At 38.2% G+C, this 27,926-nt stretch overlaps 1 protein-coding gene across 1 annotated transcript; it reads left to right on the top strand.

The window, feature by feature from the left end:
- LOC108676181 lies at window positions 1–27,840 on the top strand. Its single transcript, XM_047883787.1, has 10 exons — window positions 1–23; window positions 2,534–4,144; window positions 4,438–4,516; window positions 17,864–18,048; window positions 21,807–21,960; window positions 22,619–22,708; window positions 23,225–23,306; window positions 24,383–24,436; window positions 25,760–25,881; window positions 26,159–27,840. The coding sequence occupies exons 2-10, from the start codon at window positions 2,599–2,601 to the stop codon at window positions 26,553–26,555; spliced, it is 2,709 nt and encodes a 902-aa protein (XP_047739743.1). The 5' UTR covers window positions 1–23; window positions 2,534–2,598; the 3' UTR covers window positions 26,556–27,840.
- The last annotated feature ends 86 nt before the right edge of the window (window positions 27,841–27,926 follow it).

Raw genomic sequence — 27,926 nt, 5'->3', positions numbered from 1 at the left:
ACTCTCTGGTGTGGTCTGTGAAGGTCTCTGAATCCCTTGTGTCTCGCTCATTCGTCGGCGGTGATAATCGTTTCTGGTATTTGGTTACATAATTTTTTTATGTGTGAAGGAGCGTACTTATATACCGCTAGTATGGTCTCAACAAGTTAGAAGTGAAAAGGTATGGGTAAATGGATTTCGCTATGCTATGATAACCTTGTCTGCTGTAGCCTGCGTAGCCCCTTGGTTCAGTTTAGCCGGCATTTAGAACCCTAATTTCAAATTAGAAATTAATATTTTGTGATATGTCAGTTATCTATACTGAAGGCCACGAGTTCTGACGTTCGGAATAAAGTGATTAGCATCCACCTCAAGAACGTGTTCATTTTTAATGTAATGTAGCGCCACTTCTCTTCAGACTTCACCACTCTGATAGCATTGTTTCAGTTTAGGTTGGAGTGGAGGCTTACCATCTTGGAAATTACCAAATTGGAACGACAAGAAAAATAGTAAAGCAGGCTATTAGGTAAATATGGCATTTTATGAGGCAAGGGCTTCCGTCCTTGAATTAATATTTGTTGTATCTCTTCATTTGATTCGAGGTTATTTGTTTATTAGTGTCACTAGCGTACAAACGAGAAACCGCATTTTGGTATGAATTTCTCACAGAAATTACTGAGTAAAGGCATTAAGTGACGTTCTTTATTTTTATGTTAAAAGATAGTGTTTGGTTGCTTCAAATTTAATGGCCTTCGTGCGCGGCATGGAGCCATGGAAATTCTGAAATAATAATCTAACTCCCCATTTTAGGTTACTTCTCTTTTAGCCTGCTAGTTTGAACAGAGTTAGCTCTGGAACTTAGTTCTAACGACGTACATAGAGCGACGGTCTTAGCGTCGATAAAGAGCTGAGATTATGCGTGATTCGTATCGCGTTACCTCCATAATCTCGCGTGATAAGAAACTGATTACTGATAGTAGGTAATGACGGAAAGAACCTGATTGGCTCTAAAGTGTCTAAAACTAGTATACGTGTGTAATAAGTTCAGTTAATCAAATGTGCTTTAGCTTATTCATAAAATTCAGTTAATATGCATACAGTTTTTCCAGAGACGTGGCGTCGTTTTGAATCGCTACTGAATGTTACCGAACCGCCACTTATTCCGAACTCGCTAGGGGAGTTCGGAATAAGGAATAATCCTAACACAGCTTTTGCTCAAAGAACAGCTTATAACTCTTATAGTTCTGAACGGATTCCCCTGAAAATGTCAACGTAATTAATTATTTGCAATACGCCGCGATAGGAATTACTAAAGATTTTTTTTTACATAATTTCGTTTTCAATTAAAACTAAAAAACCGCAGATGTTGCTTGACGGAATTGCTCGTAAGTCCCTCAATTCTGAACGGATCAGCATGAAATTTAAATAATTTTTTATTAATAGCAATACCCTGCGGTAGGAATCGTCGCAAATTTTTACGTTAGGGTACTCCGTTATTCGATTAGGATGAAACTTTCAAAAATTAGGTTATGGTAATATAGGTTGGGATTGTTAGGTTAGGCTATTTATTATTACATCGTTATAATATAAACTATCTTAGCTTTAATCTTGTTTTAATCGAAAACGCAGCAACAAAAAAATTTGCAACAAATCATCTCGCGGCGCATTACTAAAGTTATGTTTTGAATATAATGCAGATCCGTTCAGAATTGAGGCACTTGTGAGCTTTTCAGTTGCGCTAAAGTTGCGATTTTCGTTATAATCGAAAATAAAATGACGTATAAATCTTTCATGATTTCTTCCGCGGAGCATTGCTGATAATTACCTTTGTTCTGAACTTCCTGAAAATGCGTTCAGAATTCAGCAGTAAATTCTGACCTGTTCAGTTGCGCAACAGTCGCATTTTGATTAGGTTGGAATGTGTAGAATTACACAGAGTCATCGTCAAGTTCTTTTTCAGTTTTATTAAAACGGTTTCTGAAGGTTGAAAATTTTTTCAGCTGACATTAACAATTACCGTTTAAATGAGACTTGTTTAATAAATTCGTCATGATGTTGCGGGCTTGTGATGTCGGAATCCTACTGCATGAGCTCCATGCCCCGCCCATTATCTGTAAAACGGTCTCCTATGTCGGGTTCTTTTCAGCGTTTCCTTTCATGGCCAAGCTTCTCTTTCATCTTGATTATTCAGCCGTTATTTTTGTGTGGAGCTGCTGGCGCAAAAAATGTTACTTTTTATTTTTACATGGTTCGGGATGCACGTACGGTTTATTAGTAAAGTATTACATGGTGTAATGGAACAATCCAGGTTCCATCTTGTAAGCGATAGTAGGTAATTGCTCATGTTGTGAAGGAAAAAGTATTCTTTCCAAATTGGGGAACATCGTGTTGTAAACGGTAACTTTTGCAACGTGTAGAACTTAATTGGACTCGGACAAATTAGAATCGTTTTAATTGTCGGTAGTTTGACTTGGTGAATTCCATCTTGTGGTGACAATTCATTTTCCCAACTCTAAGACTAATGTGATTCCTCATTTTGTTCGTAATCCAACAGGCAAATTCATTATTTGTGGTAGATTATGTGTAGTTTTACGCCTAGACAACGGAATTGAATTCAAAATGAACTATTTACTGTTACTAGCGATAGTATTAAATGTGTGTGTTAAACATTTGTGTGTTGGTGATGCGCTGGAGCAGCAGCCATCGCCGCACGCTGTAGGTGAAGAAGTCCTGGGACGGTCTACTGTGAATATCACTCATGAAAATTCAGAGCGAGCAAACGATCTGGTGCATTCATTAGAAGACTTTGGTATCTCGCATCCTGAGTTCTATTCATTATTGACGCTGAAAAAATGTCATTGTAAAGGACCCCGTCAGGTATGGAGTGAAGAGAAGTGCGTTGAGCACACTGAAGATACAATCGTAGGCGTGTTGAACTATGAAAATTCACCGCCCGTTGAATCGAAACCGCTGTGGTACGGCGAAATTGAAGTGGCTCCAGTTGTGTGCACTGGCAATTCAGTAAAGAATGTGTTCGCTGGAGGAGAATTTTATCTTGTTATGGGCACTGAATTACTTCATAGTTTGTCTCAGGTTATGTTCAATGATGGGGATTTCTGTATTGAACATGTTTACGATGAGAATGGAGAGTTGTCATGGGTAGCTGAATCTTGTTCGCTTCCTCCTAATGTACCCAACTGCTGCTCGGAAGGACAGGGCATTATGATGGAATCGAAAACATGCGAGGAAATGAAGGAAACGGAATTTTTCCCTCCTGTTTTAACACGAGATATAAAGTTCACGTTCATAAATAGCTCGTTCAATCCCATTGTGTGTTCGGAAGACGAGCAACATCTCTGGTTCAAGCTAGGGGAGAAGAGTAATTTAATATATTCCATAAGCGGAGTGTTACTCTCGTGGACCAAGGAAGGAACGCCACCTGAGGTCCGAATCTCGCCCAACTACTGCGTCGCGAAGACTGTTGGAGACTCAGCATATTTGGCATCCTTCTGTTTCAAAGATAAATTGAAGGAACACTTGGAAATGTGTTCTAATGCCACGTGTGTGAGAAAGTGTTGTAGTCCGGGCTCGATATATGATAATTCAGTTCATGAATGTCTGGACCAAGTTCAAGAATACATGACATGGCAACCTAAGTTTCATCACTTCACTGCGGACGGCCTACAAGCACGAGAGGACCGTCCCGATGATTACCTACCAATTTCTGGTATCCCCATCAATTGCCACTATTTCCTTCTAGATCCCGCTAAACAAAGCGATGATAAGTTCTTCCTATTGTCTAATGGATCTCTATACGTTCCTGTGTGGAACTTATCCATACCCTCTACGTCATATTGCGTAGACCATTTCACGGATAACGGCGAAAACTTCGCGGAACGAGCCATGGTTTGTTTTCCAGAGCGTGTCGAGAAGATGTCGAACTGCGATAGAGTATCAAATGTACTGCATCCTTCACTGCTGATCATATCGTGCGTGTTCTTGGCCATCACGTTAGCTGTGTACGCCATCGTGCCAGAACTTCATGCAAAGGTGCACGGCAAGAGTTTGTTGTCGCACGTGTCTTCCCTGTTGGTCGCCTACAGCAGCCTCGTCGTCGTGCAGTGGGGCTCCAGCAAGCTGCCCATGCCTTGGTGCATTGCTATGGGTGAGGACCAGCATTTTACTGTAATTTCTGACATCTTGTGTTTTTTTTTCAGTCAACCATAGGCGCAAATCAGTCTGTGCATGAGTGAGCTTCACGTTGAACGTGTTGAACATTGTTTTTGTGAAAATTCATCAATGTGACGCTCGGTAGGTGTTAATTATTATCGATTATCATGAGAATAATTTACAACATGCTTACACTTTTTATTCATTTCTCTTGCCGTTTGTGTTCTTAACGTAGTCAATTATTCTTTCAGTGAAGCCATATAATGACATTGTTAATTTCCTTGACAGCTTCCATCATCCACATCAGCTTCTTGGCTTCTTTCTTCTGGCTTAACGTCATGTGCTTTGATATCTACTGGACTTTGAGGTGAGAAGCTTGTTTATCAACTAAATAATTAAATATCTGATCTTATATTTAAATTATACTAGTATCATTAATGTTAGCATAAATTTTTCGATTCTTCGTCAATATAAATGTTCTTGACGTCGTTATTTATATTCTCGGACTCAAAAAAAAAACATTTTTCAATTTTTTCCCCCATATCTTTTAGATCCCCCATTTCTTTTTTTTTCCCAGCACTGTGAAAGTTGTACCAAACCTCACGAGTACTACTAGTGTATATACTCAAAAATGGTCAGGCTTACACTAGTAGTTTTTTTAGGAAGCTAAATTACCTACGCAAAAATTACAAAAAGCACATGTTGAATTAACATGTTAAATTAATACAATAGTTGAAATTAATATTAAATGGAAAGTCTATGTTGCAAAATCAAAAATTGAAAGAATTGGTAGTAAAATTTATTCCTCTGGCAATGACGGCAAAAATTGCTTAAACAGCGCCCAAGATTTTAGGCAAAATCGGAATACTCGCTAAATAGATTTTGACATGAAAATATCTGGTGGTCTATTTGTTCATTTCATTGCAATAAAATAGGTCCTGAATGACAATAGAATAAGTTGGCAGGCCTATTAATGTATAGATAATTTTTTATTGGTGGGTTTTTGTACCTCAAATTGGCTGGAGTTGTTCTTAATCTGACTGAAAAACTGAATGAAGTTGTGGTGGTTTTCACAAGTTTGCCTGGCTATTGCTGGTGTGTGAGAAAACTCGTTGCCTCAGAAAGGCGCTATGTAACATCTGCGTCTCGTTGAGTATGTCTTCCGCGTGTCTCTTCACGAGTTGTTTACAGTACTCTGTATATATGCCTTGTGATAACATCTCGGCACTCGTGAAATTCGCCGCAGAGTCCGCGAGGTTCATATTGGGAGCATATGATACGTTATCAGTAACAGTTTAGCATTTATCAAGGACACCGCTATCTGTTACTGTTCGTTTTATTATTTCGAAATTTATGTAGTTTAGAAATGTTTTTGTGTAGAAGAACATTTTGAACGAACAACGCAGCTTTTTTTCTGGTGCTAAATAATCAGTTAATTTTCAGACCCTATCTTGATCAATACTGCCAGACGAGCGATCATTTAATTTGATATATTTTATTATTTCTGGTTGTGTGACATCTAATTAATTTGTACACATAAATTTTGCCTCAATTTGACGAGACAGTCAAATTTCATACAATTGAATTTGACGAGACATTTAAGCGATGTATAACAGCCACATTTAGATACGCAGTAAGTAATTCAGTGCAATATCGAATCTGATTTTCTTCAAGACTGTCATTACGGGTTAAATTAAATTAAATTTAACCTGTAATTAATTAATTACATGTTAAATTAAATTAAAATAGTTACCCGGAATAGTGGCTGCGCGTTTCAGCTCAGTGGATCTGGAGCATTTCATGGTCTCCAACTCAATGCTTATCTGCCTTGAAGTGAATAATTTCTAAGCTTTACGACCAAGTGTTAGCCTTGAATGTATCGCAGTCATTTATAATACATGTGAAATGTGATTTGTATTGTGTGGCTGTCGGTGCAGAAAATGATATCCGCTTCTTTGAACAGGTGAAGAGGGTGAAGTATGAATTGCTCACTAATTTATTGATAAATCAGGAATAATAACAGATAAACCACGAATAATAATAAATCATCTCAGTCATGAATAAATTATGGAGTATATCTACGTATTAAAACCACTAATGACCACCACATCTGCTTTAATTTGTATCACCAATTAATTAAGAATAGTTTATATTTGCTTATTGGAACCTCTGATGAATTAGGTATCGAAGATTTCATAGCCTATTATCGTAGTAACGCAATATCTATCTTGGATCACAATGTGCATAACGATTTGGGATGCCATGTCCCAAAAAATTTTTAATCATGGGTTTCCAAAATAATCAAATTTTACAGTTTTGTGCATCTCATTTCTCTGTACTCGCACCGATTGAAATATCTTTATCTGTACCGCGCGAAAGATTCCTTGTTTTCTGCTTGGGAACAGAGCGCGATATGTCATGAGTTCGTAAGGTGACATCACACACAGTGACGCTCCAGACCGAGCATGTTGCCTGTAATTCACAATTCATTGCACTCGCTGTCTGGCGTATACACTGCTATAGTTTAGCCCGACGAGTTTTCTAAGGTAAAGAGGATTGCATCTCTGCATGCTGGAGCTTCGTCCCCAACTGGGCGTCACTAGACGCTAATAATTATATTGCTCCTTATTTGTCGTGAGCTGAGCATTGTTTGCTTCCGAGTTCGGCGTGACCTATCACGCACGACTAACGTCGTCTGGAAGAATTCCATGCGTTTCATGCGGAAATATAATTATGAAATGCGTGATAAAATTGTCAAGTCGTGTATGAGCACTCGCGGCGAAACTTTGGTTGTATTGAATTAATAATTTGCATGTCTTTGTAATTTTTTTAGGTTAGAGCCTGCAATAGAGCCTGAACATGCCACACCAGGCCTACTCCTTAGCGCCGACATCACTATGTTATGTTATCACTAATTCACGCGTTTGTGGCCTCGATGAAGCACAAATATATGTTTTAAATGAAATCAATTATTCAGCTACAGGAAGAGCTATTCTTCCTATATTTTCTTCATTCGATAAATTTCACATCTACTCTAAGCCGAACAAAAATTAATTTATTCCAGCTCCCTGGAACTTTTTGACTAAAAATAGAAGTTTTCGCGTAGTACAGTGAAGCCGATGCTAACCTGTTTCATCAACCATGCGCAGCTGGCCGAGCCCCGCGGCCGAGCAGCACCGCCTCCCAACAGCCACGTTTGCGGGCCCTGTTTATGGCCGTCGTGCCAACAATAATTTTCGTGTATTCTTGTTAGTTTTCTAATTGATATGATGTCTATTTTCGGTTGACAATACTCAACTAATTTAGATTCTACGAACTTATCATTTTTTGTTACTTCATAAATTGCAAAAAAACTAACGTATCAAGGCCGAGTTGCTTGGATATCTTTGTAGTGTTTCCAAATTTTGTTGTGCGGAGTGATTAGTTGCAAGGTCACAGTTGGTGGTGTCTGTCCTATGGCACATTCCTTTTGTTACTGTCTTACCAGTAATAGGAGGAATAACACTGGCCAACTTGACGCTCTTCCGACCTTCAGTCTTCAAAAATCACTGAAGTTACCAAGTTAACATTAAACTCCGCTGACTGAAACGAGCGTAGTTATCTGCATTCTTCGTGGTAGTCACGCTCATGTTTTACGTCCTCTTGATTCAAGCAAGTCGCAGGAAAATGCAGAATGAATTGTGATCGCAAACAAGGTTTGATCCTCACTGGCCTCCGCCAGTACTTGTTTTTATGCTAATGTAGTTGTAATGCTGGTTGCTAGGGCCTGCAGCCTGGTAACTTTTTTCACGCCTTACTTTTAATCATTGTTAATCGTATATACGAGCATCTGAGAGAACAGCTGTGTTACGGACGAACATCAGCAGCGTTCGACTCTGAACAAAGCGTCGGTGTACCCTTATTCTTGTGGAAGGAAGTGCCATGAAAACCGAGACTCCCGTAGGCCTAAGCTGGGCTGCACTTTAGGCCGCTGTCACAATACCAGAGCACACACAGTGCGTTATTCTCTCTCATGTAGTGTCCAACTTTATTCCTCATCGGCTCGTATGTTCCTCCACTTTTACTGATTCTTTCAAAAAATTTTATACGTTGAGTTTATTCTTGAGTTTTTTTTCTTCTTATGAATGGAAAAACTTTCTGTAATTGGAGCTTTCGCAAATGATATACTGTATTTTATTACATATTTTTTATTCTATGTATGGCTATAAACTTTTGCCAAGTCCACATGCCAACTTGTCATGAGTATAGACGGTCCAACTAAAGTACCGCCTCGAAAGAATTGTTCACGTTGCGAAGTTCGAGCTGTAAAATTACGACTGCAAATTGGCGTATAAACCGAGTTTCGACCTTCAAGATTCTTGAGGTCTGCGGTATTCGGGCGTCGCTCGCTGATCCGTAAGATATCCACCAATTTTTAGTCTCCGTTGTTCAGCTTCGAGTACCTCACGTTTACCTGCCACTTGTGCAATCCAAACTTCAATGCTAACTCGTGGCCGTGAATTCTGTTTTGTCTTAGAACTAGAAGTTGGGTCACAATTACACACTTTTTCACGCCTTCGTATTCTTATTGTGCAAGCGTAAGCTTGATTGCACTATTTCTTGACTAGAACAAACACTAGGAGCTTTGGTTAGTGTTCTGGTATCTCGTGCTGAAACTTTGCCGCTGATTTCTCATCTTGAAGAATATTTATTAACGTTCAAGTTTACTCTACTTTTTGACACCAAATATTGAGAATTCGCATGTACAAAAATATGAGTTCAAGTTTTGTAATTTCGCTCGTCGTTGACGACCATTACAGGACATTTAAAAAATTAAACACGGTGAGAGTTTGATCGCCGGTTTTAACGTGCCTAGCTTTGAGCCGTGGTTAGGCGGATAAATTTATTCATATGTTGCTTTGGACCCGCAGCTGTGTTCGAAGATGAGCAGTTGAGAAATTGTTTTTATTGTGCGCTACTCTCAGGGACCAACCGCAACTACATGGGCGCGTATCGATATTTTTTCAACTTGTCCAGATAGGGGCGGGCACAGCTTTAAAAAATGTCCTTTACGTCTCCTTGATGAAGGGCATGGTTCACCGGTCCTCGTCACTTTAATGAAGCCAACTCGTCTACTGTTCGAGATGCTCTCGAATTGAGAACGAATACTTGCAGTATCCATTAATGTCTTGCTATTTTAGTGTCAGTAATAAATAAATAATATTTTAAGAAATCTCGTTTTGTCTTTTAATGTTTTTTTTATGATTAATTCTTTTTGTTTTGTGTTATCTGTGGTCATTTCAGAACTCTATTAGCTCGACTTTTAATTGTACATATAAAAGGATATTGGGTTGATCACATGTTTAGTGAAATAATGATGCTTTTTCAGAGGCACAAAATTGTTAAGTACGCTGCCTTATTCTATATTACGGCGGGCGCTATTATAACTAACCTGTCAGATTATTATAGACATGACACTCCTGATGCCTCATATTGGATAAGTTGTTTACCGAGCTGCACGCCGCACTCAAAACTGTTTACTGACGCTGGCAGGTGATGCTCTATGCTCGAGCTAATTAGAGCGCTCGCTAACCAGCAAGCTTCTTCTCATTCTCTGGTCCCTATGCCCAGTCCCAGCTTGTGTTGAGTGCCAAAGTTTACCCAGTAAGACGAATAAACTGAACTTGCGGTGCAATGCAAATTGTGCACCAATTTCCTGCATTGTCTGGCTCAATTTTTTCAGAGCTGGATATGGAAAATCGCGAAGTTTATAATTGTCCTCCGTGCCGCACGGTACAAGTATGCTATATATTTATTTTAATGCGCTAAGACTCCATGCAGGAGTTTTATGAACTGGTACTGCATCTATCATTATACTAGTTGTTTGTATAATGTTTATAAGTTTGTAGATGATTTTTGCTGGATGGTCATTTTTTATGTCGCTACTCTTGTCCTTCGTTTCCAATAAGTAAACATTATCCGACAAATTGTATCCAACTCTTTTAGCCTTCCACAATCCGATATGTCGAACCTTGATAATGATGAAATTATAAAAGAAGCCACATAGATATTTAGTTTACTGTTTAAGAATGGTAAATATAACTTTTTCATGTATTTATGCATTACACTTTGTTATAGATCTCGATAATTTACTATACATCTTGCAATCCTGTGAAACGTCGTTGTGCCGTGTGGATTCGTAGCAACGGAGGCCCATTCAAGAATACGCAGTTGGTCACAAACCAAATGTACGTTGTTCGTGCAGTTGACTCACGTTCTCAGAAGTGCTGGAGCCGAATGTAGTGCGCATGCGTGTGTCGGAATACGCTGCGTTGCAGTGGTTCCTTGCCTGCGGCGAACGCTGTGTAACCGCACGTTTGTTAGCTCGGTATACAGGCAACCACCAAAGCGATGTTTACTCTCCGTCTTTGCTGCCGCTCCTCCCATCCTATGACTACATATCGGGTTTTCAATGTCACTCTCACAATAGCGCAATATTCGGGACATCGTATTAAAATTTTTAATGATTTGACGTATTTATACGTCTTGAAACTCGAATATAATTAACAACAGCATAAGAAAATATTTATTGCCGAGATTTGAGGATTATTGTAGTTATGGGTAAATTTTAAATGTTTCTGAAGTTAACTTTATTTGATAGAACTGGGATGAGTTTTAGTATGAGTAAACGTGACGAAATGAAAGTTAATTGTAGTATTTCTGTCTACGAAAATATATGCATTATATGTCAGTGAATTTTTCCTGTCTTCTTGGTCACAGAGCTTCATTGACCCTCTTTGTTGTGTCGTGTTGTGATGAATCAATTACACTTGCTCGTTGTGTTATTGAAGACATGTGGGGAATGACACGCTTGTTGTGCTTGTTAGTTCGATGCCAGACTGTAGATTAGTCTGATGTTTCCTTCACATGCTGAATACCAAAATCCATTGCGTGTCAAGTCACTTCATGTTATTTAGATGAATTGCTTTTTTATTTATTGTTTCTAATTTCTGATCGTCATTATTTTATTTGATGGTCACTTCATAGTTTACACTAATAGGTTTGATCGATGTAGAGATGACCGAAAACCAGTTTGGGGCGCATAAAATTGCATGTTTAAATAAAATTGCATGATTAATGTATATAACACATCCATGTGACAACATTTCTTCTCGTTTCGAGTCACCGACATGTGTAACAGCCTCCCTGATAGCATCGTTGACGCTCCGAGTATGAACGCCTTCAAGAACAGACTAGACGAAGCTATGCAGGAGCATATGTTCAGTCTTAAAATGCCTAGCAAATTACGGACCAGGCAATAAGTCCAGACGAAGCTATGCAGGAGCATATGTTCAGTCTTAAAATGCCTAGCAAATTACGGACCAGGCAATAAGTCCAGCAGCTATCTCTTAATCAATCGTCAGCTATAGCAAGAGCGGGTTCCAAAGGCCGGATCCCTTGTGAATCAAGTCACGAAAAGTTCAAGAATCGGCAACAGGCCATGGGCCTATTTCTTCAACGCCGACACTTCTATTCTATTCTATTCTATTTTATGTGTATTGGCGACTCATATGGTGTCATAAGGAGCCAAAACATTGAGCCAAAAATAAAAGAACAGACCCACATAACATCATAATTATTATCCAAAAACATCATAATTGTTATCCAAATAACACAATGATAAGTCTTGTCCAACGAATCACGCACTTTGCACATAGACGTCTCGCAGCACAACTATACTTGTCATTGCAACCCACCGTGACGTTTCAAGAGGCCCGCCTGCGACAATGCGACAGTTGCGCGTGACACTTGAGATGCGCGAGCTGCCTAAATTTAGATGCCTAATTGTGTCAATACATTTGGTTGATAAGTATCTTGTATTAACATGACCCTGCAGTGGTACTTTATTACGATAATTCTGATGTTTTGCGCGTTCTTCATTGGAAAATAAGGAATTCTTGAATCAGTACTTCGTTAGCGTTTGGTCAACAATTTGGCCATATATTGCCTTATATATTACTCGCGACACTTGATTTACTTTATACTCGTGTAACAGTAAATCTGGTCGAAACATAACTGTTGATCCTTTGAGCATACTCTATCTGTAGGACTCGTGTCATGTTTACACATAATTGGTTTCCGTTTTGTATGCGCTAAACATCGAAAAGGTTGAAATCCGTTTTATAGAACCTATTTGTGTACTGGACGTGCGAATTGTACCTGGGAAATGCCATAGTTTTGAATTGCATGCTAAAAAGTATCTACAATGTGACAGATTTGCCATCAATTATAGAACGAATCCCGGGATAAGTATAATGTAATGACGTAAAACTTGTTAAATTTGAACTTTCATTTTATGTGCATAAATTGAGTAATTAATTATTATTGTATTTTATTAAGTTAGGACGATCACCGCATATTAATTAATTAATTAATCGCACCTATATTTATCTCACAATATTACCTTCTCATGATTTTTCATTCAATAAAATTTTGTTCAGGCTGCAGACATGAATTCGGACGAACGTGGTATTGTTATCAAACAACGTTTTTCCGACGTATTTCCGAAGAATCGTTATCATGAACTTTGAAGATTACACGTAATGTTGGTTCCGTTATTGTTACCTGTAAAAATTCCGTTAAGTTTATTAGTTACAGTTCAGTGTTTATTGCAATTGGGCTGTTAACATTTGTACGCAGTAATTTGGTATACAATGAGTTACATCGGAGCTATAAATGTTTAGAAAATCTACTTGTTATTTTGTTAGAACACGTTTGGTCAAAGTTGGGAACCACCATGCACCTGTTATATAAAATAGTGGTTATCCAGCTTCCCGAATACATAAAACGGAATATATTTTTTGCCAGCATATTTCAAAACGAACTCCACAGGATTGATGTAGATTGTAGATAGTGATTTTCCCAATTGCGTATCAACAATTGCATCCAATTCGTGAGTACAACTGCGACACGTAAAATTTTCGTTTTTGTTTTATGTTAAGTCTCCAAGTTCATCGGTATAAAATCAAAGTTGATTTCATAAATTTATGAAATTTTGCTTGCATGTGTTCTGGAAGCCTGGCGCTGGAAATGAATTGTAGCTGCTCGAGCGTGTTTCCAAAAATATTTATCGTGTCGAAATATTAACTGGGAGTACAATTTTATTTCTGGAGGTGGATTAAGGAGAAAAAGGCGGGGGGAAGGGGGTGGGTGGGGAAGATATACTATAATATTTAAATGCAATTCTATTTTGATTAATGTATATATATAAATCCCAAATTGAAAGGTCAAGATTCCTTCGAAAGGGTAGTTTTTTGTGGTTCCGTGGAAAATATGGGCTTGAACGGGTCTCTCTTCCATAACTGTACTAGTGATTCAAAATTATTTACTGGACTCAGGTTAACGGGATCTATGTTGACGGGTTATGGAATAACAGTGTTCTAGATGAAATTATTCTTAAATCTGAAAGATATCACACCATCTAGCGTAGGAAACGCCTGGCTTATCTGCAAGCATGTCATAAAGTGACTAACATACCTTTATCAATCGATATATACATATTGACACATCCATGCTCTTTAGTCAGTAATGTATTACTATTTGCTTTTCCTGTCCTGTAAAAGTGGTATTAAGGATGACTTATGACATATGATGCGCTCGTCTAACATTATTTTATATGATCGTTGACTTGCCCCGAAAAATGAACTTCTCTTGTCGGAAAAATGATAAGCAGGCTCGTTTTGATAAGAGGCCTTATCGGTACAACATGTTGACTCATTCTCTGATATCTAATGGTTTCGTTCACGAATGTTGCGTAATTTGTAATATTTTGCCACGCCTGCTTTCGTTACTTACTTTGCTTTAATTTTAATTTACTTACTTTGCTTATCTAACTTGGCGTTTCTCCCTTTTTTCGGCAAGATAGTTATCATGGAACTCGAAAAAAAAAATCATTCAAATTAAAAAAGAACTCCAAGTACTTGAGAAATGTGAACTTTTAAGAGCGCTGCCAGTCGTACGTTTCTTAGCTCATTTACGGAGACCCAAGGCCGTTGTTAGCTACGCGGAAGCGTCGTGCGCTGCTTGATCTCCGGAGCTGACGTTCGTCACCGCCGTTACATACACGCAGTCAAGTCTGGCGTAAAAACTTGCTTAGCTCGCATAACTAGGACAGTTTTCTACGTCTAATTCGCTATGAGTATGATTGATGGAAATTTTGTTTGAAAATCCACTTTTGAGTTTCTATTTAAATCCTTTATTTACATTTGGTTGAATAAAAAATTGCGTCAAAATGGCGGAATATGGAAATAATAAAATTTCTTTTACTAATCAATGAAAAATGCAGTCATGTATTAGCATCAAATTTTATATAGAATTTGTACTCAACTCTGTATTGGTGAATCTTGCGTTTCAGTTGTGACACGAAGGACTGAGAACACTGTTAGTGTACAGTGCAAGCACTCAATATATTTGTCAATATGACTAATGCAACTTATTGATACGTGCATTGGCTGATTTTCTTCACATGCAATTGTAACGATAGACTGCATTTATTCGGCAAAGGAACTAAACAAAGATGATTCTTACACCTCGCCAATAATTGAATTTGTTTATTTTGTTGATTTCAAATAATGACGGAAGACAGCATAGGTTATGCAAAGAACTATCATTTCTTTTGATGAGAGCCTGTGTTTCGCAAATGAAAATGCCACGTTTCTCGCTTGGTCGCGCGAGGCAAAGGCCACGGAAGCTTGTCGGCTGTTCCGCATTCGGGGGCGGAGGGCGCTTGCCCTGCCATGACTGCGACGTTCGGCGGAGTCGCGATGGAACATTTTCCTCCGGATACATCTGTAATATTTAATATTGTGCCTGTTATTATTATTATCTATATCATCATCATTATTGTTATTAATATTATTATTATTGATTCATTGAGTTTCAAATTTGCATGAACTTCGGTATCAGTTAATTTATTTAGAATACGACACACTGATTTCTTTGTGTACATAGAAGCATTGCTATTGAATACCATGAGCAAAAATTGTTGAAACTTATGATGAAGATGTACTATTTTATTTCACCATGCATAATTCTTGTACATGCGATTCTTGATTTTATGTGTTTTCCCTTAAAACCCATGAAGTTTATTTTTCTCGTACATTAGTTTTCGTTTTTCCTACAACCACTTTCAGAAACGGGAACTTTTTATCTCACTCGATGCACTGGTCATCAGTTCCACTAGTTGCAGCGTCGAGCGTGACGAGTCATCTGATTGAATAATGAGAGCTAATCTACAATGAAATTCTACCTATTAAAGCCGCTGCGACGTCGAGCTTGCATGCAATGTATCGTCCGACAAGTGCCTAGTGAACGGGACATTTACACACTCACCTCTCTTTGTGTTGCTGCCGTCACGCACGATCCTGGCTGTTTTCTCACGCCCTTGAAATGTAACAGCGACTGTGTTCGTAGGCCATTTGTAACATGTATCCTTTGAATATTATTACACCGCCTCTCTTTGTCACGCTTGCTTTGTTACGTTTGTGCAAATTTTTTATTGGTTCTCACAATGATAAACTTGCCTTCGTAGACCTGCTGTACCAGACATCACGATAATATCTTCCTGAAATGATAATAATATGCAATTGATAAGACTTTTTAGCTGAGAATGTTCGCGCTGCACTTGATCATGATCAGATATAATGATTTTGAGTTATGTTTACATTCCTTGTCATATCTTCTCAGAAAATTATAGATATTGTTTGTTAATCTAAACCAAACTCGAACGTACTATAAGAGTCCATTCGCATAATGGAACAGAAATCGGTAAGTTTATTCGCGTTGTTTTCCTATTTCTGTTGATATTTTATTTTATTTGCATGAATTTCGCAATACCTGAGGCTGAGGAGCACAATTAAGTAATAGTTTTTTGTAGAAGTTTATTCTGTTCAGGAGGCGACAAGCTTCCTCTAACGAGAGCACAAAAAGCCTCATCTGAGCCTCGATGTAAACTGCGTTCATGTGGCCTTGAGGATTGTACGGTGTGCATGCGACATCGCCTCGGCTGAGAATTTGGAGGAAATCAATTATCGTACTCAATTATGAATAGTATATAGTATGTCTCTTGTTGCTCTACCACAATATTTGTTGAAATTTATTAATTTAGACATGATTTATTATTTATTTAGACAATAATTTATCTGTAAGTTTGCTTGACTGGTATGTCGCTTCCCGTTATAATGTCGAATTCCCAATTGAAAAACTCTCGTAACAGATGAGAGCGTGTAAGGATTAATTGATTAAGTCAAAATTCCTCTAAAAGGCGGAGATACTATCTTAATCTTATCGTGTTTAGGTCCACAAGAGAAGTGTTGCAAGAGTATTATAAAAATGCTGCAGCTAACGTTCTATTCACAAAAACTTTTAGACATTTTTCAATTAAGGCTCGTTTTTTACTCGGAGTGATCGCTGTTTGTTAATTGAAAAATGCCATTAATTTTGATTATTTTTTCCCAGTAATAAAGTAAGTTCCCCTAACGAATTCATAATTCAATGAATAAGATAATGCCTACATTCCCGTGCTTATTTGAGACACTACCAACCTTGTGAATGCATCCAATGTCGTTCTCAATGTTCTTCACACCTGGCGCTTTCCTCGATACGTGAAGTTCATCCCGATCTCTCAGTGTCACTGTGTTATTCCTGCGGGAAAGCCGCTCGGCAGGAACCAGCATATCCATCAGTGATTATCGTGCCATTTACACCACGTGAGGACCGTCATTAAGTGAGCGTTTTGAAGCACGCAAGTGCTTTTTTACGTCAGCTTTTTATGACGATACTTTCTCCGGTCTGGCGACCTGGGACACCGAGCTTATGAAGCGCTGTTTGCAGCCAACGTTCTTTATAGTTTTTTATCGTGATCTTTTTGTCCCGGTTGTTTGTACTGAGCTTATTTGTATGTAATGAGGGGGCGGGACTCGCATACTACGTCTGCGTGTTGGAGCTGCAGCCACGGGATTGGCTGTCAGCGCAACTGAACCAATATTTACGCAACTTCCTGATAGGCTATCGAACTCGATACGATACGCTGCTGCCTCCAAAATTATTGAACTAGACAGTAAACAATCTTCATGTCTACTACATAGATTTTTAAATATTTACCGGCCAGATTGAGCTATATCAGTTTTCTTGGAATTGTGTCGTCTGTTGGCTTGATCGAGTTACGCTAGCGCAGACATTCTTGTAGAGCAGTAATGCAATGAGTAATGAATATCGCATCGTTTTTATGAGGGATCGAGCAATAGACCCTTCTCAATAAATGCCTAATTTTACTAGCTCCTTTTATAGTGGTAATTACTTAATTACTATTATTGTTATTTGGGTTGCTCGAGGGAAAGTCTGCCTTTATGTATGGATTACTAATTTATTATCACCGATTCACTGGTATGGTGTGAATATGCTTCGTTAGTAAATAACGGTTTACTGAAATCCACCAAAATGTTTTCCCATCCAATCCGTAAGACCGGATAAATCAAATAACTGATGAACGCTGACTACGTTGATCGGCGGACTCGCAATCTGCTAAGTGTACCATATTTGTCTTGACTGAGATTTCATTAGTTGCACTGTTGTTGATTTAGAATGCAACTACAAATGATTCTGTTGTTGACTTTAAAATAAACTTCAAAAGTTTTTATGTTTAACGTATGTGTTGAGAAGATACGATGTTTTGCAGGTCGCTGCGTCCGATCCCCGAGAGCGGGGAAGGGTCCCGCAGCAGATTCAAATGGTACAGCGCGTACGCGTGGGGCTGTCCGCTCATCGTCGGGGTCGTCACCATCGGCATGCAGCAGATCGACCCCAATCTGCACAAAGACCTCATCTTGCCAGGCTTCGGGGTCAAAAAGTGCTGGTTTGCTGGTCAGTTCATTTTTTCACCTTCCTATTTTCTTGCTCCCGTGATTCGATACAAGTTTGTTTTGGAAATGTTGCTTTACTGGATACTTCATACACTAATGTTCCATTTTCATTTGATATAGTTATTCAAAATAAGTTGGTAAATGAGTGTATGTTTCAAGGTAGTGTAGCCATTGTTTTTTTAAATTTATTTGTGTATTTATTTATTCATTTCAGTAATTGGCCCTTCGGTATATTGGCAAAATTTTGACTCAAAATGGTGCTGGATCTAAAAGTACATGCAGAATAAAAAAATTTTAATAATGTTTTGTCTCATCTGTTCAATTGATGTTCATTTTAATCAGACACTTAAATGTCAATGTAATAAATTAATTAGATATTGCTAGGACGATGTGTCCATGAATGTTGCTCAAGCTCTAACAGCTGACTATTAGTAATATTAATATTTATAGTATATACATGCATAGATAATGTGTTTATTTAAATTTTTATTAATATAATCCATCGTTGATAGCTTTCGTGTTAGACTTGTGAATTCTCGATAGAATTTGTATTATTTATTCAGGTCTTCCGGCTCATTTCATTTAATACGTCCTGTAGTAAATCACCTCCAGAATCCCAATTCTTTTTTGAATGCATTCATTAGCAACGGAGTTTAACTTTCTGTGCTACATATTGCATGCTAATGAAGCATTGCCGTCCATTCCTCATGCAAGACATCATCGATGGTCCTATTCGCGCGGAATTAGAATTACGTACGCTCGCGGGTTCATTTATTGCTGTGCGATCTCTGAATTACTTGGTGGCAATACAAACAAAAATTTGTGACACTTATCACTGAATGAATAAGCGAGTGAAATGTTTTTTTAACGCGTATATCTTCAGGTTCGAAGACATACACATGAGATATTTCTCTTATAACTACATTTCTGTCAAAATCTGTACCTCGAATGGATTTGGTTTGATGCTTGTGAGAAACCTGCACTGAGTAGTATGTTTATCACAGGAAGTGAGCATGTAAGCAACAAGTTTGTGATGGCGTGTTGAATGTTTATAGCGGCTTTAAGTGAGCATTGTTCATTGTATGAACTTCTGTCTCGGCGTGGACTTCCTCTCCGTCCATGAAGTAGGTTCTTATGGAATATGTTGTTAAATAATTTTCTTAATTGACTGTACGAATTGTTATAAATGGCGAATTAAAGTAGTTTTTATGAAAGCTTAACATTGAATTGAAATGTTTTGATTAAATATAATTCAGTCATTGAAGATAAATCTAGTGTTCTGCACTTAGAGAGGAGGAAAAATCTTGAGGTTTCATAGCCAAGTTATGTAGTGGAACCGCTGAAGGGCTTTGAACGCCGCAACTACCAGTTCGTCATTTATTTATATCCACATCCCTTTTTCGTTATCCTGGCGTCTCAGGCTGACAAACATGAACGTTAACTACGACGTCCTGTACGTAATGATCGAGATTTGTCTTATCCTGCTCTTCGTGGGAAAAGCTTTATTTATGTCCTGAGAAGTTTTTAAGGAAAATTTTCCGTGCTCCTACGCTGTTACCATGCAACGACGAACCCTGATTCTTGCGCGCAGATTGTCAAATGGAAAAAAACTCTACTTTCTTGAGGTTATTTATGTTTTTGTGCTTGAAAATTGGGCAAAAGTTTATTTAACCGAATATTACCGCCTTATTCTTCTTGTAGTATCTATTAAATACCGTTTTCTAGTTTCTAGTAACCTTAATGTAAATGATTTTTAAAAGCGTTAATTATCATAATACTCCGAAACGTTCAAATTAAATTAAACTAGTTGTCTTGATCGAATTGTTTAGTGATGGGCTTATTTTCGGGGGCTACATTATGCTTTGATAAGATTTAAAATTTGAGGACACAGCTTTCGAATATTTAACAAATGTTAATTTGTAGGCGCATATTCCATCTTACCTGCATATTCCATTCATTAACACTTGCAGATGACTCAAGAATAGACTTGAAATATTTAGAGAATCGAAACTTTTAATGCGTATTCCATCTGCTGCATATTGTTGACGCTTGAAGTTGACTCAAGAATTACTGAATGAGCTGAGTCAGCAGGAAATGGCCGTCCCTGCACTTAATGATAACTTGAACTGCTCAAGGCCGCCGCCTCGCAGCCACACGCGATATGGTCCACGTGATACCGTCCTCCCGTATGCATGATGCATGCACCCGTATGAATAATGATGAATGTTCTCGTATGGATGAATAGTTGCATCATAATTCAAAAAGTTTATCAATCTGCTGTGGAGGCACGAAACTCGGTTGAATTGCTGTGGAGGCACTCGTCAGCAATACTAAAGTATTGCTGACGCAATACTTTAGTGTTGTATTTCGATGGTAGCGTGTCTGAAAAATAAATCCAAAAGTTATACTCTTGGTACTTGATGCAACTGTGGGCAAGTGTATTTAACTAGAGAAGGTACTGGGTAGCTCCACTAACTTTGTAAACTCTTACAAAACTGGTGAATTCTTTGCCTGATATTTTCACTGGAGTCTTTTCGTAGAAATTGCTGGAATGTAGTCGTAAATGCAGGCGTTTGTTGCTTTGTGTTGCAGCCAAGTATTGAAGGGTTGCAACAGCGGTGAGATTTCGCCATCGTCCGCATGGCCACTTCGCCAAAACACGGCGATTGTGACGCAGGGGCCGTGCAATCACGCCTCTCCTTGGGTGCAATCACACTTCTTGTCCACGCCTCTTGAATCTTTAGGCGCAATCACGCCTCTTGTCCACGGCTCTTGTATCTTTAGGCGTAATCACGCCTCTCTTTAGGTGCAATTAATAATCACGCCTCTTTTTAGGTGCAATCACGCTTCTTGTCTACGCCTCTTGTATCTTTAGGCGCAATCACGCCTCTCTTTAGGTGCAATCACACTTCTTGTTCACGCCTCTTGTATCTTTAGGCGTAATCACGCCTGTTTTTCACGGCTCTCTTTAGGCGCAATCACGTCTCTAGAGACGCAATCAGGTTTCTTGTCAACGGCTCTCTTTAGGCGCAATCACGTCTCTAGAGACGCAATCAGGTTTCTTGTCCGCGGCTCTCTTTAGGCGCAATCAGGTCTGTTGTTCACTGCTCTTTATAAGAGCAATCACGCCTCTCTTTAGGAGCAATCAAAATGCATATGCGTCTAAAAACAATTGCGCGTTGTTCGATTGGACCGTCACACAATTTCTATTAGTCGCCCACCCGTATGCATTTGGCATGCACTCACATGCGCTCGCTATTTATGTCTATTTCACTTACGAGCTGGCACTAAGCAATGTTGTATATTTGTCATTGAATTTTTATTATTTTACTTCTTCTGAATTTTATTTTTTGAAGTTTGAATGTGGGTTTTAATCTTCAGTTACGTAATGGAATTTAATTTGCCAGGCTCATCTGTGGAAGAGTAAATCGCCGAATTAAGTGCTTATGAAATTGCTTGTAATTTGTGCATGTTTCACAGCAATGTCAAAATTGAATTTGCATTCTGTATGTTTTTTGCCGAAATGAACTTCAATGGATGTAGGTTTTTTTCCTTTTGAATTTTCTTGGTATACGGAAAGGGAAACCGCTCTACTTTTTTTTAATTTTTGCACACAGAACAAGCAGCGCTGTGGCTCTACTTCTACATTTTCGTGCTGCGTGCTTCTGATGTTAGTTTTTACACGCAGAACAAGCAGCGCTGTGGCTCTACTTCTACATGTTCGTGCTGCGTGCCTCTGATGTTAGTTTTTACACGCAGAACAAGCAGCGCTGTGGCTCTACTTCTACATGTTCGTGCTGCTGCTCACTGTCATCAACATCATTTTCTTCCTGCAAGTCGCGATTATCCTCATCAAAGCCCAGCGCGTCAACAAAACCATCCTCAAGAACACCAACCGCCATGACAAAGACCGGTTCGTTGGTGTTTCACTTTCATAACTTTGTTCGAAGTTTTGTAGTTAGACTTTTTTCAAATATCGTTGCGTGTAGGCGATGAAAAAATTACACGATAATTAATTAGAAAATGCATGTAAATCTCTCTTGCAATTATTGTTCAATTATCGAATCACTTTCATATTTTTGTCGGAAGTTTTATTGTTAGACTTTTTTCAAATAAGGTTGCGTGAGGGCGATGGAAAAATTAACACTATTTAATTTCAAAGTGCATGTCAATCTTTTACAATTATTGTTCAATTATCGAATTATTTTCTTAACATATACTGGATGTTGGATCATATTGAGTTTCACAATGATTTAACTAACATTCAGAAATTTAAAAATTTAAATAATACTTGCTCTCATTGGTAGCCATTTTCTTACCGTAGTCATTTACCGAGCTGCCAGGCCTATACTTTCAAAGAAAAAGTTAAGAGATCGTAAGTTCATCAGCCACTCATTGACGACCTTTCAAGCAAAATCCACCAATCATAGACAAGAAAATAGAGCGTAAGTACTTACGTTCATTTAGCGAGTTTTGTTAGTATAGACCCTGAGTCCTCGGATTAGAGACGCTGCATGAACTAGTCCCGTTATTGAGGCGGCAGAGTTATAAAGGACGATGATATGTTTCAGGATGAAGTTGTACGTGAAGCTCTTCGTTGTGATGGGCGTCACGTGGATCTGTGAAGTGATCTCCTTCCAGGAGGGGACTTGCGAAGTCTGGTGAGCCGTACGAGATAATTATTGTTATTGAAGTAGTGGTAGTAGTAGTACTATTAGTAGAAGTAGTAGTAGAAGGTTTACTAGCGCTTCAGAAAACTTTCTATTCCGCGCCCGAATGCATGATCTTAATTGGCAAGAGCCAGTTACGTGCTTCAGGAGTTGTTCTTCACGATTGACAAATTTGGCATTGAGGTCTTCAAATTTGTTGTTATAAAAATTATAATTATTATTTCTGCGTGTTATATCAAAGAGAGGTTACGGATCTCATGGTTATTATAAGAATATATAATTCCTATAATGAGAATCTATAATTATTTCTAAAGAGTTGTATGATATCTTTCGTTTCCTATCAATTTGAAACAAATATTTTCGGGGAAGCCTTTTCCTATTTTTAAGCAAAAACAGAAGCTGAGCCGCTCGATAAAATTTGCATTGCTCTCTTTGGGTCTTTTCTGATTGTGTAAGTTTTATCAATGGAAAACTAAACAAAAATATAATCGATTTTTTAAATTTCAGGATGTTTACGGACATCATCAACTCGCTACAAGGCGTCTTCATATTCGTCATCTTCGTCTGCAAGCGCACTGTATTCCAGAAGGTTGGACCCGATTTACTTTTGTTCCTAATTATCTTGATTTTTATCTTATTTGTTCTTGTTAACCATAAACCTCATTCGAGACCATTGAGAGTTTCTTTGTTTTTTATTTTTGTTGTGGAGGCGGCGAAATTAGAATTGTTCTTTTAATTTGAGTTAAAAATGGTAAACAAAATTCATTCTGTGGATTAGGCCTGCGCATGTATTGTTGTGATAAAAGCATCAATAATTAACTTGGTACAAAATTTGCAGTAGTTTAACAGTTTCGTTCACGAACGAGGCAGTAAGCTAATGCTTTGGACTTGAATTCAATGCTGTAGTTCGGTGCGCATATGTTTCCATAAATGTTCTATGAATATCTAATGAAGGAAATGCATAATCAGAAAAAACTTTCTATGACTGCAATTTGTGAAAATGAACTTTATTAAATGAACTTCATTAAATGAACTTTATTAAATTTAATTAATTTAAATAAATTAAATTGATTATTTGTGAAATGATCTTTATTTATTACTTGGTATATTAAGTAGGTACATTTAAGTACATTTCGTACATTGTTTTGCTGCGCCTATGAAAATGTTAGCTTGCGTACATGTGCACTTCATTACTGTTGAATGATTCTCCTTCTAAAATGTGTAGTTTTTTCTAGTCTAATTTCCGTGGGTTTCGTAAAATTTTGGTACAAAGGCTCCCGAAAATGCGCTTGAAACTTGACACTAATCAGCATGTTTGAGATAAAATTCGAATTTGTTCGTCATTATCTTCTCCCTCAATCGTCACGAGATTCTGAAACGTGTCAATTTCTTCACGAGTCAGAAACGTGTCAGTTTCAGCACAGGTGTCAGTTCCACAAATCTATAACCTCTTTTTAGCGCATTTTCTCATATATGGAAAAAATGCACTATTGTGCTCGCCATGTCCGTCTGTCCGTCCGTCCGTCTGTCTGTCTGTCTGTCCGTCCGTGACTTCACGTTTTCGTCGACGAGAAAATGCGCTCTCTGTCACTCACTGCAGTGAGTTCTGAGTTATATTTTTTGATCTTGAATTTGAGTCTCAAGTTGTGAATATTTGTATTTCAGCTGAAAGCCTGGTGGAAGCTAAAACGTTCCAAAAAGAGCTACGATCACAAAACGGCAGGTTCCAGGCATTGTAATTTTGCACGCTTCGCTTTGGCTTCCGTATTTATTTCATGAAGATAAAAGTTGTGATTTCATTTATTAATCAAACGCTTGTCTTATTGCATGAGCTTTGGTAACACTCAAGGTCTTGAGTTAAAGATCAATCCTCACCTTGAAAAAAGTAGGACCTCTTTTAAATGCTGCTGAAGGGCGCAAAAATAAGTTCATTCCTTTGCTTATCCGGAAATGTTCAAAAGATTGCAATGAAGTATTGCGGGTTATTAGAATATGCAACGGAATAAATGCTTTAATTGAAGCATTTTTGTTGAGTAATAAAAGTTGTGGACCGAAAAATAGACTTCGTTGCCTAGCGAAACGGCGGCTAATGACAAGATTACAGTGATCGAGTATTTGATTCTAATAAAAAAATGAATTAAATTTTTATCACAATCCTGGTCGTATAATTGATTAAAAATGCTAATCGTGTTTGCATATGATAATTATGATCTTGCAATATAATAATATTTATGAATATTATTGCTTCTTGCACATTACTTATTGTATAAATATAGAATTGTTTTTTGCTTCCGCTTATGAATCCTATTGATTTTTTATTATTTTTGTTTTGATGTGCTGAATTTTCGGCTTATTTCTGCTGGGTTCTGATTGTTCTCAGTCGAAGCTGAGAATAATCAGAACTCATATAATTTCTGCAGATGGATATGAACAACAACTCTCGCTTATATTTTGGGTTGTAATGTATGCTTTGAGATTTTAATTTCCACGCGTCCTCAGAACGCTCGATCGTTTTTCACTATCTTGGCTTTTGCTTCGCGATCCGTGTATACTATTGGGTAGTAATTAGGTTTTTTAGTATTGTGTAAGTTGTGGTAGTAAAGTGAATTATTCTGTGTTGGTTGCATGATGACAGTCGTTATTCCTTGTTTTTGTCCAGATGTAAGAAATTTTTTTCACGAGATGAAACAAATTTTTCGAGCGAAAACGTCTATTTGATGATTCAACATGATACGTTCTGTCCCACATTTCCTTTTCTAGAGTAATACTTTAGTTTCTACTTCAGTTCATACTAATTGCCCCGCATATCAAGTTATAGTTGAGATTACATCTTTGGTAACTATCGTTCTCATATGCGTTATCTATGTCATAAATGGTTAATTTATTTCCCTAGATAAACATTCTGTAAGTGAACTATTTAAGCAACTGAACAACTCCTTTTATTTAAGTGATTAATGTAATACCGCAGCACCAATACGGCCTAAATATATATTCATCTAGCACATTGACGGCAGTAAATAATTAGTTTTGTTATTATTTCAGTTGCGGGGAAAGTGCGATCCCGGAATTTCACGCGTAAAGCGCATTGTGCGTTCAACCTCCTCCTACGCGACGACCTCGCAGATGTCTCAGCGCACCACGCAAATCTCCCTCGACTCCATCCGGTGAGCAACTGCAGGAAAACTGTCTCTGGTTCTCAGCGTGGGCGAGGGATGGGTCTATGTCTTGTTTGTTTGTTGTTCAACTTAAAGCCAACTTAGTTTCACGTGGGATTACTTTAAATTATTGTATTTTTAACAAGATATTCACGAACGATTGAAATTGAAATAGTTTTGATAGCGTTGTCGAAAGTCATTCATGTTTCCTTAGATCCTTTTTTACCTCGTTATCTGAACTACAATTATATTCATGATTTTCGTGAACGTTTTTTTTATGTTACAGAGGGTCGTCGACGCACCAGCCATCAGTGGCGATTAAGTCCAATGGAAACGGCAGCAATATGCACGTCATCCACGAGAGCTGCGTGGACGCGCCTGCGGATCAAGACTCTTCTCGCACGCCCACGAAATGCACCCCGACGTCTGCTCAAATCAACGGCTCTTCCCCCATCATGGTAGGCGATGTGGTCTCCGCGAGAGGAGGAGGAAATATGACGCCACCACACGGCCCCGCGGGTGTGGTTTCTGCTCGAGGTGGTCCCCGGGAGGCCGTCACGTATGAGTTGGGAAAAACGGAGGACGAAAACGAGGGCTTGGAACCACACGACAGCGACGAATCAAGTCCTAATTCACTGACAGCCGATGTGACAGTTCATGACCAGTTGTCAGCTCAGCGGTAGATCAGAGAAAGAAGATTCTTCAGTCCCACAAGTCATAGTTATATAAGGACGCCGTCACCATCGTTGTTGTGTATCCGTGGCATTAGTTCTTTGTTCGGTGTAGTTGAGTGTGCATTGTGTGCCTTGCATTCAGTATTGTAAGTGTTCTTCAACGTGGCACTTATCATTTCATTTTAGGTTTTTATGTTCTCATAGTTATCTTATCATGTATTCCCTCGAAAGATTCTTTTTATCGGTTTTATCAGGCTTATAAACTAAAGCTTTTAATGCAAATGACACTTGATTCAACTCCGTAGTCAGGCGATCCGTGTTACTCTACATGCAATTTTTGCTCGAATCCAAATGCTCTGTGAAAGGGATCAATTTTTGCGTTATACTACCTTCATAGCGAGTTCAATACATCGCTTTATTTGGATCCTAAATACCGAGCAGTTCAAACCGATCCCTAAACTTGAGAATGTCCAGCATTCCTCTGGCCAGCAAGTTGGTCATGATCCTCTCCTGTTTGACGTCAGCTTTAATGAGTACACTATTAATAACAGCATATGTTCACGATTAAGTAGCTTGACAGCACTCAAACTATGTTGAGGTGTACACAAGTATTTTTAATAATGAGACTTGCAATCATCTTGCGAGGCATTTGAAGTCTCAGAACAATTAGCGTATTTATGTTTTTGTACCTGACGTGCACCTAGTTTTTAGAACGAGCTCTACTATATTTTTAACACGCCACCATTTTCGATCAGTTTTTTTTAGGTTGCGTCAAGGTTCAATATTTTTGCATAGAGCATTGCACCTAATAATGGATGTCCAGGTGTAAGCTTATTACTGGATCATTGTCAAGATGCTCGGTAACTGTCGTGTATATGATTAGCTAGTAAACCGGCATTATATTCATTTGTGCCATACATAATTATAGCATCTCTTGAGAGATCTTGCACTCCGTCAATCGTATTACAATTATTAATTGGTGAAAAAATCTTCGGTACCAACGAGCATTCATCTAACTGACAATGAAAGATAGAAGCGGCACAGATAGGTTCATTGCTGTATTCGGATTCGTTTTCGTGAGCCAAGAATTGCCCATATTTCCTTGAATGTTGAAACTACCTCTCTTGCAATTGGTGGCGTGTGAATTGAATGCAGAATTGTATAGTTAGTAAAGAATTTTAAGGCCTAAAATATGTATAGAATTTACGAACAATGACCATTATGTTAATTTCAAACTCGTAAGATAAGCCATAACTTATTCAAACTAAGTAAGGATTAAAGAAATATAATTACAGTTGTCTTTCATTTCATTGAGAACGAACTGAAAAAAACTTAATCTAACTTGAACATTGGTATGCATGAAATCAAGGAATTCTGGCG

This window comes from Hyalella azteca, unplaced genomic scaffold (assembly GCF_000764305.2).
Source record: "Hyalella azteca isolate HAZT.00-mixed unplaced genomic scaffold, Hazt_2.0.2 contig13701, whole genome shotgun sequence".
Classification (NCBI taxonomy): domain Eukaryota; kingdom Metazoa; phylum Arthropoda; class Malacostraca; order Amphipoda; family Hyalellidae; genus Hyalella; species Hyalella azteca.
Note: the sequence above shows the minus strand (reverse complement) of the source record. Positions and strands in the feature narration are given on the sequence as shown.

Excerpts from the sequence above, each read along its gene's own strand:
- LOC108676181 (XM_047883787.1), top strand. The coding sequence starts at position 2,599 with ATGAACTATTTACTGTTACTAGCGATAGTATTAAATGTGTGTGTTAAA. Across the intron at positions 4,517-17,863 it reads GATATCTACTGGACTTTGAG|GTCGCTGCGTCCGATCCCCG; the intron begins GTGAGAAGCTTG and ends GATGTTTTGCAG. Across the intron at positions 25,882-26,158 it reads ATCTCCCTCGACTCCATCCG|AGGGTCGTCGACGCACCAGC; the intron begins GTGAGCAACTGC and ends TTTATGTTACAG.